At 41.6% G+C, this 13628-nt stretch overlaps 1 protein-coding gene across 2 annotated transcripts in view; it reads right to left on the bottom strand.

Annotated features, from left to right (window-relative positions):
* LOC117828608 (partitioning defective 3 homolog) overlaps positions 1-13628 on the bottom strand; it is a 465785-nt gene that overhangs the window by 262691 nt on the left and 189466 nt on the right. For both annotated transcript variants that reach the window (XM_034705788.1, XM_034705789.1), the window contains exons 4-5: positions 12763-12947; positions 6374-6511 (exon numbers count right to left, since the gene is read on the bottom strand). In XM_034705788.1, coding sequence (XP_034561679.1) covers positions 6374-6511; positions 12763-12947 — 323 coding nt within the window. The remainder of the gene's footprint in view (positions 1-6373; positions 6512-12762; positions 12948-13628) is intronic.

Genomic DNA, 13628 nt, shown 5'->3' with positions numbered 1-13628 from the left:
AATATTGATAAGTGCAGCATTGTTGAAAAGTTGAACCAAGAGCGCTGAGAGTGCAGCCACATAAATCAGCTGACTCTGAGGGTGAATCTGCGCTGAGAATGCTAAGCGCTGAACATAGTTTACTGCATTTAGCTTGAATACAAAATATGGACTTGCTCACGCAAAAAAAACAGCATCAGTAAATGCAGCCCCTTAATTGTACCAAAAGCTACACCCTGGGAAGAGTGGCAGCACAATTCAACATCTGTAGACATCTTACTGGAGCGACAGCGGCAGAAAAAGGAGGAAAATAAAAACAACAGTGTTGACAAATCAGTTCACAAATGCCACTCTGTGTTTGTTTGCTGAGATACATTTGATGTGAGAATAGAAAAGGAGAGGAGTGTGTTCACGCTGTTCCTTTAACGGCTTGAAGTTGAACGGACTCATCTCCTTTCATCACGCTGGCTCGATGATTTAGCCGGGCACCTCGCCACTTTGGTTTCCTCTAAAACTCGCCAGACAAGGTGTCTCATTTAGACAACAAAGAGAGGGAGGCACTCCGGCAGTTTGAGGCCTGATCAAAGACGTCTGATCAGAGCTGTTTTCACTCTCAACATGCTGTTGACTCTGTTATGTAACGCTTTGGTTTTCCCTCTCGCTCTCAAAATCATTAACTGTTTTTATTTTGTTTAGGCACAAAGCTGCAATTTTAAACAGCTGCAGTGTAATAAAAGCCGACAAATACACAACCATTTAAGGCTTTCAGATCTGTCTGACAGAGCTATTGTTTCAACATGTTTTATAAATAACACATGATAATCAGTATTCATAATAAAATCTCTATGAAACATTTAAACTCTAAACTCACTCCCCCCCATCATATGAGCAATTTTGATTGGTTTGAATCCCTTTTTGATTGACAGCTGGTGTCAGTCCTGCCTCTGATTCAGCTCTTTATAATGGCCTCCAGTCTCTCATCAAGGCCACAAAATAATACAGTGGAGAGGCACTCAGCCAGATCCAAATGTATGTGTGTGCATGCGTGCACGTGCGTGTGTGTGATGCTGAGCAAGAAGACCCATTAGCATTCATCAGTGGGATAATAGGCCGGCGTTAATGTCAGCTGTTTATATAAATAATAACTCATAAAGCCTTGGCGCATATAGGCTGATGGAGCATGCATTTTTCCATGCCACATTTGGTGATCTGTGTGTGTGTGTGTGTGTGTATGTGTGTGTGTGTGTGTGTGTGTGTGTGTGTGTGTGTGTGTGTGTGTGTAAGTAAATGTGGAAGGTTGGCGAGGGATTCGGGGCCTGGAGCTCCTTAAGTCTTGGATGAAACAGTTTGACACTACAGTGAATTTATTGACTGCTTAGATAAACATGAGGAACCTTGTAATCAGTGTGCAGAGACGGAGCAAGACGTCACTCCGTTAAGCAAGGCAGGCAAAGGGAACATAAAAAAATCTTCATCTAATTATGCAGCATGCGCTGGGACATTAGCAGAATGCCTGCAACTAGCTAAAAACACAAGGTTTAAGCATTTCAAAGGATTTTTTTGTGGGCCTTATGTCTGCCAGAAGAAATTAGGCTAGCAAAATCTGTTTCACTTTAAATCCCACCTAAAGGCATACCTTTCAAAGCATTTAAAGAGAATCATAATTTAATAACCTTTACTTAAATCTTTTAGCAATCTTAACAATCTTTAAATCTATTTTGTACTTGCAGTGTTGTTTTATGAAAGCACTTAAGACAAACGACTAAGAGTCAGGATCCCACAGTATTCTAATTCTTCCTCTGAGGCCTCATGTTTTATCACCTGAGTCCACTTTGACTTAAAATGTTCATTTTTTTAGTTCAAATAGTCATAAGAAGTAATGTTTGGGTTATGTTTACTATTGGAGGGGGTGTTACAGAGGAAATATGGACTTTTTTATTGTTTGCGAGCAGATAAAATTCACAGAGGTACATGAAAGCAATACTAAGTTAATGGAAAGCAACGGGTTGTCTCCCCCTCTGCTGTGGGTGGTACTTACATGCACTTGTTCTATGCTCATCATTTGGACAAAAGAAAGAAATCCACAGTTTGAAATGTATAAAACTAATTTTATTTCTGGATATCATTTTTTTCCAGATTATTTGGTTTCCAAAGCTTCACTAACTTCACCTCTTAACAGGCCATATTTTCAGGATTGTCCTCAATGTATTAAACTGCATTCCAGTTTTCCAGTCTATATTTAAATTCTGACACAACCACTCTGCAAAGCAGCTTCATGTCCCCCTGTGAGTTTAACAACCTCCTTGGTATTTTTAGGGTTGCAGTCAATGTGTGGTTTTAGTCGGTCTGACTTCACATTCTTAATTCATAGCAGGGGGTGGAAAGGCCTGCTTAAATATAAATGGTAAAGTAAAGCACTTTGAGTGTACCAAATGATGCCGTGCAGCACAGAGCTGCTTCACCTACATCAGCCATGAAAGGAGAAGATTCAATGTTGGAAGAAGGGCTTAACTAGACTTACCGCCTCATAGTTGTGTGCCTCTGGCAGGCAGTCAAGTTGCAGGTAAGATGGACTGTAACTGTGTGGCTATTTTGTGCTATCAACCGTTTTTGCAATGATTCTAAATTAAACTCAAAGGGGACAATCCTGCCTCAAACTAATGCACAATGTCTCATCACAACACTGTTGCACAAAGAGGCTGGTTTTTTTTTACAAAGTGTAGTTGGAGGTATTTAACCCTTTGCGTGGGCTTTGTGAACAATGTTGTCTTTGGTTTCATTTGTTCAGGTTTATTGGAAGCTAAAGCCAAAGAATCCTTTTGTGAAGTAGGTCCTTAAAGTACAGTAAGATTCAGAGAAGAGAGAATGCATGATGAAAAACATTAAAAAAAAGCTGCTGGTGAGGATTCAGACACCCACACATATTTATGTCTCCAAAGCAAAGAGTGTTTTTTTTCTTAGAGTTTGATGTGCAGTACTTTCTTAGTTGTCTCTGATCTTTACTTAGGAGGCAGAACAATAAAGAACAGGAGATAAATAATCCATGATAAACAAACTACAGCTAATTAGAGTGATTTTCCTAAAGCCTTTGTGTACATGTGTGTGTTCCCTCATTATCTCGTCCAATGCTTCAAAAACTGATCACAATTCTTTTTAATGAACCCACGTGGTGTATATTTATCATTAAATATCATACCCACTCTCCTACATGCCAATCAGATAGACAAAGAAGACCAAATATCAGACAGTGATGTGTGGGAGGAAGAGGCAGCGATCAAGACGGAGATACAGTGAGTCGAGAAAGAAACAATGAGGCGACAAGGTGTCTCTTTGAAACCTCCACTGTGTCACCTCTAATGAGCGGATTTGTGTTTTGTGAATCATTTGTGTCAAACTGCTGTCAGATTACAAAGACGCAGATTGAACCAAGAATTAGCCACCAGGTGGAAGGGGATTATTCACACACTGTGGCACTCCTGCTGTTATTCATTAAAGCTGCTGTGAGAAGTTTGAACCGGTAATAAAACAAACTGAGGCGTCTACGTGACCTGCAAGAGCAAACGAGACCATCAGGATTAAGACTGGTTTAGTTCTATAAAGTGATTTTAATGCCTCAAAGTGGCCATCCTGCTGTTGTTGACCTTTTCCACAGATGCACATAAAGTGAAAAGTTTTATTTCTAATAGAAAGCAGGATGAGATTTTGATGTCAGAGACTTCCACATGTACGGCCAGTTAAAAGCGATTTTTCCACAGGGTTGCCAAGTTTGACAGAAAATAAAATGTTTACATGCTGATGTCAACTGGTTAGAAGTTGTCTGAATACTAATCTTATATTTCAGAACCACACAGATCCTAACACATTGATATTTTTTGCTCTTCTTTTACACTCTTATCAAATATGAAAGCTAAAGAGAGAGAGATAAAATGTGGGGACTACAGAGCAGCAGTGGTGGAGCCAGAAGGTGGCCATGGCTGCCTTTGAAAACTGATTGGCCACCCCTGTGGCCACCCTGAAATTCTTAAACTGGCTATTTGCCATGTCAGAGGCATACTTATATTCAAATCAGCTATTGCGTTTCGGCAAGCTGCAGAGACAGTAGTTTCTGTGGATTTGAATATTGTGTTTTGTTGATGCTTTGACTTTGGACAATCAATCTTCATTTTGAGTCCTTAAAGAGTTCACTTCAGCAGATTTAAATGTTGACGCTCTGTAGAGTTACATTTTAAATGTTAGCGTTAGAAATCTTAAAAAATGTAACATTTGTTAAATTATTTTATAAAAGAAGTTAAAGTAGATGTCATTATTGGAAGTAACCCTCCTAGGTTTGGGCTAAGCCCCTAATGTTTTCCACGTCTGGCCAACCCTTCAACAGTCAGTGCCCCAGTTTGGCCACCCAAGTCAAAACTCTGTGGCTCCGCCACTGCAGAGCAGAGGAAGACATGCAGCTAAAAGTTGTGGTCGTGGAGTAGAACCAGGGATTGCTGTGACGAGGACTGTAGCCTCTGCACATCGGGCTCAGACTTTAATTGCTAGCTAAACCACAGTCGTGTGTTGTGTAAGGTTGAAGATGATGATAGAGCTGTTTATATGATGCAGCTGTGAAAATCTGTAAGAAATCCTAACTTTGTTGTAGGGTTATTATCTGTAGAGGAAAAGGAATCAGAGTGATGCACCAACAGTGAGTTAGATCAAGTTGAGTGTAGTCTTAGATGCACATAATTACTTATCTTGGCTCTCCTTTTGAACATTGAGGTTCAATTGACAATGGTTAGACATCCTATTTGACAAACCACAGAACTCTGCAACCCTTGGTCAGGTTGGATTTTCAGATAAACTGTTAGAAAGGTAAACCACCCAGAAACCCACAGCATGGTGACCCAGACATCCAGGCAAAAATCCTAGCAGGCTAGATGAACACAGCACAAGAGAGTTGTTCATGAAACACATGTTTCAATAAGCTCTTCTTCATTCTGACTCTTTTATTATCTTCTTTATTACTTGGACACACACTTCTTTCCATACCTCAATATTTCACACCCTGCCTTTGCTCTTTCTTCTTCCATAACCCATAGGAGGGGTCTATTAAACACCTCCCACAGATGTCAGAGCAGCTAGCAGAGGTAGTGATAGGCAGAGACTGACAGACATTACTGGTAGAAATCCTTTTCACGCATAGCTCTGCGTGTCTGACACCTCCCAAGGTCAGTCCTGCTCTCTCTGCAGAGAGCCTCTGTCACTTTTAATAACTTTTAAAGGGAACATTTTTCCTCTGCTCTGACAGGCTGAGGAGGAGAGGGACCAGTCGCAGAGTGAGACAATCACAAAGCGCCGACGGAGCGAGGAGGTGTGAAGTGAGGGGACGAGGCTGCAATGACTAACACGTTGTTACTTTATAAAGAAAAGTATCACCGCGGAGAGCAGGAGTATGAAGTCTGATGTCAGTTGTGGATTGTGTTTCAAGATGGCCTGAGCAGTAGGCAGTCGATGTAGCTGTAATCACTACTGTGTTGCCTGTCACTACTGTTCTGACTATTGCTGTAACATTTTTGGCAGGACACAATGCATTATGACAAAATGCAGTACAGTGTGAAACAAAGAGACATGGATGTTCTACAAGTAGAGGGACCGGCCAAGCTGAGGAACTGCATCTACTCTCAGCTGCTCTGGAGTAATACCTGGACACTGTACACTTGTGTGCGGTGCTCTGAGTGTTCTGACAGCTTCCTATCAGAACCAGCATTAATCTGCTCAGCAGTTTGAGCTCTAGTATAGCTCTACTGTTGGATTGGACCACATGGGCCAGCATTCACTTCCTACATACATCAGTTAGCCTTGGCTGTTCATGATCCTGTCGACGGTTCACCAGCTTTCCTCCTATTCATCACTTTTTGGCAGGTACTGACCCCTGAAGACCGGGAACACCCCAAAAGAGCTGGACTTCTGGAGACAGTCTGATCTAGTTGTCCAACCATAACCATCTGGCCCTCCTCAAAATTACTCACATCCTTGCTCTCACCCATTTTTCTGCTTCCTACACATCAACTTTGAGGACAAAATGTTCACTTGCTGCCTAACACATCCCACCCACTGACAGCTGCCAATGTGACGAGATGATCAATGTTATTCCCTTCACTTGACGTGGTCATAATGTTCTGACTGATCATCTTTCTATGATGGTATATATCATTAAGGCAACAGGGCTGTCACACACCCAGGAAAACTATTTCTATTCTGTATTTTGATGATAAGATTTGCAATAATGAGAGTGTCATTAAGTACGTACTTCCTTTTTCTAATCATGCTAATGACATTATCTGTTGTGAGCTCAGAAAAAAATGTGTTTCTGTTTGTTCTTAAAAAAAAAAATAGCTTCTGCCTCCAATATTCTTACCTGTTCCTGTCTGTCGAGCCAGCGGTCCACCATTGGATGGTTGGCACTCAGGGATGATCGAGTCATCTCTCTCTGGAACTGAGTGGACCAGCCACTCGCATCTCTAGGAAGACTCCTGTAGGCATGGGCTCCTCTACCCTGAAAAGGAAGAGGAGGGTTTACTTCACTGTATGACTGTAATAAAGAAGTAAGTATTGATGCCATGAGAGGCCAGGAAAAATATTTTGGTGATCCATTTTGTATATCGTTTGTATGGCAGTATATAAACTAGTTTGTCATCTCATTTCGTCAAAGGAGTTTCCACCGGCATGACATCAATTAAAAAATTAAAAAACATTTAAAATTATCTATTTTGAGTTAAATGCATCACTAGATCAGGGGTGCAGCTCGCTTGGCTGGAAGTGAAATTTCCACCAAAGCGTCTGCACCCTAGTAGCTGGCTGCAGTACACGTCAAAAACTCCGCCTCCCCCATTAATTTGAATGGGGCTGCAGTCAAACTTTAAAAAATAAATAAACGTCATACGAATGTTTCTCACATCCGTATGCTGTGGTGATATGTAGTTATTATTTGACTGTTTTGTGTTCAAGGCCTCTTTTATCTGATAAGTTTATTTTTCGTTAGTAGAGGTTAAAAAACAGGGTTTTACTTCCTGGTTTGCTTTGATTGACAGCTGCCGTAGAGAGGAAACTCCATAGGATCTCGTGACGCTACTCTGTAGGGCGGAGCTCGTTATCGTGGCAACACAGAAATTACCGTGGCAACCACAGAAATTGCACAGACTCTGGCTGCACAATGGCTGCTCATTGGGACAGGATTTTTTGGCTTCAAAACCGTACAAAGGGAAAAGGCGGAGCAACGCTGTCCATTTTATATACAGTCTATGCACTAGATCTGTTGGCCCCTTAGGGCCTCCATACAGAACCTACTATTAAGGAGAAAGGGTAACTTTACATTAATCTTGCTGCCAAAAATGAAGTGCTATCTCACATAACTGATAAACAAAACATTTCCACACTGATCCCTCCTTCAAGAACAGACAGTTTTGTTGGATGGTGTAATCTACAGCTGCTGGGTGACAGACATCCAGCGGTATAAGTAGGAGAGTTTATCTTGGACTCGTGCCACACACCAATACAGTGTTTTTCATTCTGGTCTCACTCCATTCCGCCCTCACCCCTAACCTTCCCCTCCGCTAAACCTGAGCTGCTAATAAGAGGCCTCTTATAATAAGACAGCCACAGCTGAGCTCTTCCATTACAGAAAAAGCACCTTCCAAAATGCTGCTGCCAAGGTAATGTCAAACACCGGCAGACCTGAGCGGACTCATTACAATAGTCACAAGCACAAAAACACATTCAGCACACCGGATTACATTCCAGACATGCTAGCTTTGGCATTGAAATCCGGGCAACTGAAGGTCAAGGTTGCTGAAGCTATTTGAATAAAAATGAAAGTAAATTAATGCTTAAAAAAAATCAAAGCAGAGACAGCGAATGCAAAGACGGACAAAGAGAATAATTTAAAGCTTAATGAGTTACCAAACAGCAGACATTATTTCATGAGACACTGCACAACAAAGGATGACGGAAGAGTTAACAAGGAAAAAATAGTTGTTGCAAAGTGAGAGGGAGTAAAAAGTGAACAATGGCAGGGGGAAACAAGTGATAAAACAAAGGGAAAACCGTGACAAAGACAGCAAGGCATTGTGTGCAACAGTGAGCCATGTGTGTTTTAGTGCTGTTGAATGTGGCGTGACGGACCTGAGGAAGCACTGCAGACAGGACTGTAAAACTCAGCCGGACATTTTGGCTCTACTGAGACGGCTCCTGATAGCCATCGCGGCCCCTGCCCTGCAATGCACCACAGCGCGACAAAGGACCCCCTCTCTCCACAAACTTTAATGACACATCAGATCGTTAAATTCGGAGAAACCGTGATCCCACAGAGGTAGTAGTAAATCAAACAGGCTCATACGCACCGCCTAATCCCTTTAGATGACTGTGCTAAGCGTGCAGGACCTGGAGAACGAGGTACTGTAAAGTCATTGGTAGATGTGATGAGTTTACAGTGCGAGCTGATGACTGAAGACTCCCACCGGATTATATTAAGGAGATTTAGCAGAACCCAGCCAAACTGGACTCACTGGGATCGGAAGTGAATGTGGCTGGCTGTTGTGTGTGTGGAGGAAATTACCACAGGCAATGAAGGTACAATATAGTTTATGACTTGTGCTCATATCATACATCATTTGGCACTGATGTATGGTGCTTTTTGAGAACATTGTTTGCTCTGAGACAAAAATATATCAAAGTCTGGGCTGATTAATACGTTCAACATCTGTTGTTGGTTACATTAAAATAGATTCATATAGGAGTGATGGGGAATGGGTGTCAGCTGGATGTATGGCAAACAAATACAGGGGATTATATGAGAGACTTATTATTGAAAGAAAATCCAATGGTGCTGTCAAAAACCAGACAGACATCCTCCCAGTGTGAGCTCAACTCATCTCAAACCAGTCACCAGAGACAGGAAGATCACTTTAATTGATCCAGTTCAGAAAACTAGTCACCTGCTGCAGATGGGAGTCTTAGACTCAGAGGATAGATCAATCAATCAAAAATATCTGGGTTAACCAAACATCAAAGAGCATGTTATAAATAAAATGTTGCCATATCTTATTTAAAAGTGTCCTTGTCATTGTTGTTGAGCTGGGTTTCAATGCAAAATTGTTGTTGATAATAATAATAATAATAAGTTTTATTTGAAAGCGCCTTCCTAAGCACTCAAGGACACTTTACAGAGAGGTTTAAAAACACAATAAAAACAACAGGATAAAAAAAATAAAGACAACAAGCAAAGTGACACCAAGTTAAAATGAAGCAGTGGAAATCAAAAAGAGAATGCGGACTGGAACAGATGGGTTTTGATTTGAATAGGGGAAGTGAGTCAATGTTACGGATGTTTGGTGGGAAAGAGTCCCAGAGTTTGGGAGCAGAGCGACTAAAGGTTCTGCTCCTCAGACAGGCAGGGGGCACAGAGAGGTAGAGGGAGGAGGAAGACCTGAGGGAGCGAGAGGGGATGACAATGTGGAGAAGAACGGACAGATACAGGGGGGTGAGGTTGTGGTTGGCCTTAAATGTGTACAGGAGGATTTTGAACTTGATTCTAAGTTAGACCGAGAGCCAGTGGAGCTGCTGGAAGATAGGCGTGATGTGGTGCAAGGAGCGGGTTCTGGAAATGATGCGGGCTGCAGAGTTCTGGACCAGTTGAAGCTTATGGAGGGATTTGTGAGGGACACCGAAGAGGAGTGAGTTACAATAATCGATACAGGAGGTGACGAGACTGTGGACCAGGATAGCAGTGGTGTGAGGGGTAAGAGAGGGGCGGAGACGGTTGATGTTGCGGAGATGGAAATATGCAGACCGGGTTATGTTATTGCAGGAGAGTGGAAAGAAAGTGAGCTATCGAGGATGACATCCAGACTCTTGTTTGTCTTCTATTGCTTCAGTTCAGTGAGAAGATCATGAGCAGTGCCATGCACATACTTCATACAGTTAATGTTGTTTTGTGGTCTGCTGACAGACATGAGCCAAACTGAATAAGGCAACTGTGTATTCAGTTATAATAAAGCTCTTTTAAGCTGGTTATGAAACAGACTGAACTGTATACAAATGCCTTTCTATGAACCAAAAGCAAATCAGAACAAAAGCAACAACAGTGACTTTGTTTTCGATGAATTCCCTGCCATGTAGTAGGTGCCAGACAAGGGCGCTGCATGCTTTCACAAAAGCTCTTTTTTAAAATGCTCAACAACAAAGGTTGTCAGTGACTGCTGCATTAGACTACAGGATGACATGTTATGAGGAAAAATAGTGCTTTCTTATAAAGTATACAGGACATAAGTGTCAAGAGGTACAGCTTTGTTTACAGGGGCCAAAAAAATGACACACACCAAAAGTTCCTCACTGGAGCTTCACTACAGTTTGTTGGACTTTCAAAAGACTTAGTTAGAAGACAATTGGACCCATTCATTCTCACTTTTTCTCTTAGTGCACAATCTTTTGTTTGAATCAAACATTTTAACATTTGCTTCATATACCACTAGCTAGAAGAGAAGCCATCCTGACAAAATAAAAGGTTGAATAAAAGTTTCACCTCTTACTTTTCTTCTTCGCCCTCTGCCGAGGAGTGTACTGTTACATCGTCGAGGCTCCGACAACTAAAGTGTCTTTAAATAGGATTATCAGTCACAGCTTCCAGACACACTAATCACACAGGGGTTTGCAGTGTCACGTTTGAAGCACTCAATCATGTCCCTTTTTTTTAACCTCGCTGTTTTATTCTCCAACATATCTCTTTCTCAGCAAGCAGTAAAGGCCTGTCAGCACCACGTGGGGGCAGCCATTTTGGGAAGTTAATTGGCTTTCCTTCTCTCTCAGAGGCTGCGGGGAGGATGTACCTGAGCTGCGCTTTTTTTAGGATGTATAATCAAAGTGAAAGTAAGTCTCAGAAAAGGTGAAATGGGAACAAAGGGGAAGTGTTTAACAATCTGCGCTCGTCTTTTGTGGCAGACAAGATGGGGTGTTATCAGAAGGAACTAGTTTCAGATAAAGAGTATCTATGCCACTGCTGGATATCTGCAAGCAGGGCAGCACAGGGTTCGTATCTAATGTTATCTCTTTGATTTGGGGAGCAGAGGAGAGAAGAAATGGAAATGAAGGAAGAAAGCAGTAAGAAAGTTAAAAACAGAAAGACTGCCGGAGGTTGGAAGATTTCAGAGCTCTTATCTCTGACATTATAATTGATGCAACTCCAGTTCATCTACAGCTCCACACAGAATAACTTCTGGGCATCAAGCTGAATCAGTGCATAGGGGAGAGTTGTCTTAAAGGTTACTAAGTCGGTTGTTACTGAAGTTTTCTCCTGGTACCTAATTGGCATCATGACCTCAACAGATCAATATGTGGCCAATGCAGTACTCAACACAGCTGAAAAACATAAACAATAAAAGAACAGTTTCTGAAGCTATATTTGAGTAGTTGGAATCTGGTCGTCTGTATGTGTCAGTTCTTCATCTTAAATAATTTTGATTAGTGAACACAGCTTGTTTAATTTTTCATTTGTATGCAGGCACCTTGTTGGTCAATGCCAAATCAAATTAGGGTTGTCAAGTACTTCAGCAACTGACATTATTCATATGGGCTTACTGCGAAGGTTATAGATCACTTTACTATCCCACAAGGAAGAATGCAGATGTGCTGACAGATACAAGACATGGTATATTTTTATACAATATATTCTACTTAATGTAGAAACAGTCACTTGGCCAGAATATGGTTGATTTAAACATTAAAAGTGTTTGAGGTATTCTTGGTGTTACTTTACAACCATAGTACCCATAAGCTTAAAATTAGACTCACATACTTCAATTGTAACATCCGCATGCACTTTCAGTTCATTTAGGAGCACTACTATCCTAACAATTTAAACATTTAAACTCTATGGTCAATACGCATACCGATACAGAGGGAGTCTTCTGCCTCTACGCTGAATTCATTTTGATGGTATTTCTTCACGTTTTCTGGGAGCTTACAGATTTTGACCAATGTTGCAGTACTACCTCAAATCCTGGGGGGAGTGTCAAGCAGTGTAGCCAACAGTTCAAGCCAGACAAGCAAAAATCAAAGAAGAAGAAGAAGAAGAAGAAGAAGAAGACTTTGGAAAATGTTGTAACTTCTTGATGAAATTCTGTAATGTTACCTCAAAACTACATTAGAACAGCTGGGCAGAGCTCAGACAGAAATTTAACATCACTGGAGTGGCAGTGGGGAAAAGGGGGTCCACTGGTTTGTTTGAGCGCCCTCTAGTGGATGTATTGGGCACATGTGGATAGTGACGGTTCTACAGTTTAAATTGTACATATCTATCTTATACATAAAGGAAGCATAAATGCACCCTAATGAGAGGTGTCGATGGTTTCGCCCTAGAGATGCTACCTAGGTTAGGTGGAGGTAGCAGAGACACAGTGTGAGCAGGGATGAGTGAGAAGGCAGGCACATTTAAATGGACCGCCTGTTGTGAGAATGGACTGTGATTGGTTGTCAGTGACTACAGATACATTCAGCAAGAGAGTAAGACTTCCAAGAACTAATACGAAGCTTCACTTGAATTTCCCAGTGTTTGTTTTATTCTTCAAAATACTGTAAGTGGTAATGCTTATTAAAAAAATGGACTATGGGAACCTTCATACTTCCACTTAAATGTGACAGAAATGAAATATCATAGTTGGTAGTCTTTATGAGGTGTTTCCTGGATAGCAATCAAAAGTCAAGGCCAAGAAACACACATCCTCCCCTGCTTATCTAACCACATCTATCTGTTACCTTTCTTTCCAGGCTGCCAGTGGCGGCGCTTGTGTTTGGTTTGTGGCTGTGCTTTTGGAAGCCGGCAGTTGTGGACCAGCGAGCTGGGTTCTTTCTGGACGGTTCCTCTGGAATAACCACGACTTCGCCCAGGGGGAGGCCAACCAGGGAGGGGTCACTGCTGCGACGGACACTGAGAGGCATATCTACGAAGGGAGGAGGAGAGGATAGGAAGAGAAACGGTGAGTAAAGAAGAGTTAGAGCAAAATCAAACCACTTACTGCTTTATTAACATAAATCCAAGGAGAACTTTCCATCTCAGTGTTCCAACATTGGCACATTTCAGGGGCCACTGCTCTGTCTGGAAGCCAAAAGACCTCTATATTACCTTTCTGGACAGCGCTATACGTCAACTTAAACATGGGAAGTGGTGATTATGAGTGCTGTTGTTTCCATAAAAGGCCTATTGAGCCCAAAGGAAACATTGTACAACTAAAGTATGAGAGGTTTGGCTTGGCTTGAGTCCTGCTGTAGTGAAAGAATTATACTGTAGTTACACTTTTATCTGGAAAATTACCCATACGGCTATAAATAATGTAAATATTAGGAAAAAAGGTGTACGTGAAAATTATCCAAACTCTTTCTCTCAGCTAGCCACCTTGAAACAACAATCACAACTGTAATTACAGCTCAAATGTTCATATATTATGATCTGACAACAGAAAGAGGTCATTCGTACACACTGTACAAGCCACTGAAACTGATTCTGGAAAGTTTCCTAAGATTGAACCAGGGTCCAACAAACTAAATCACGCCAGCCATCAAACAGCTACAAGGACCTCCTCAGGAAACTCTGCTCCATGTTACAGCTGCCACAGTGACCGATC

Source organism: Notolabrus celidotus, chromosome 17 (genome assembly GCF_009762535.1).
Source record: "Notolabrus celidotus isolate fNotCel1 chromosome 17, fNotCel1.pri, whole genome shotgun sequence".
NCBI classification, from domain to species: Eukaryota; Metazoa; Chordata; class Actinopteri; order Labriformes; family Labridae; genus Notolabrus; species Notolabrus celidotus.
Note: the sequence above shows the minus strand (reverse complement) of the source record. Positions and strands in the feature narration are given on the sequence as shown.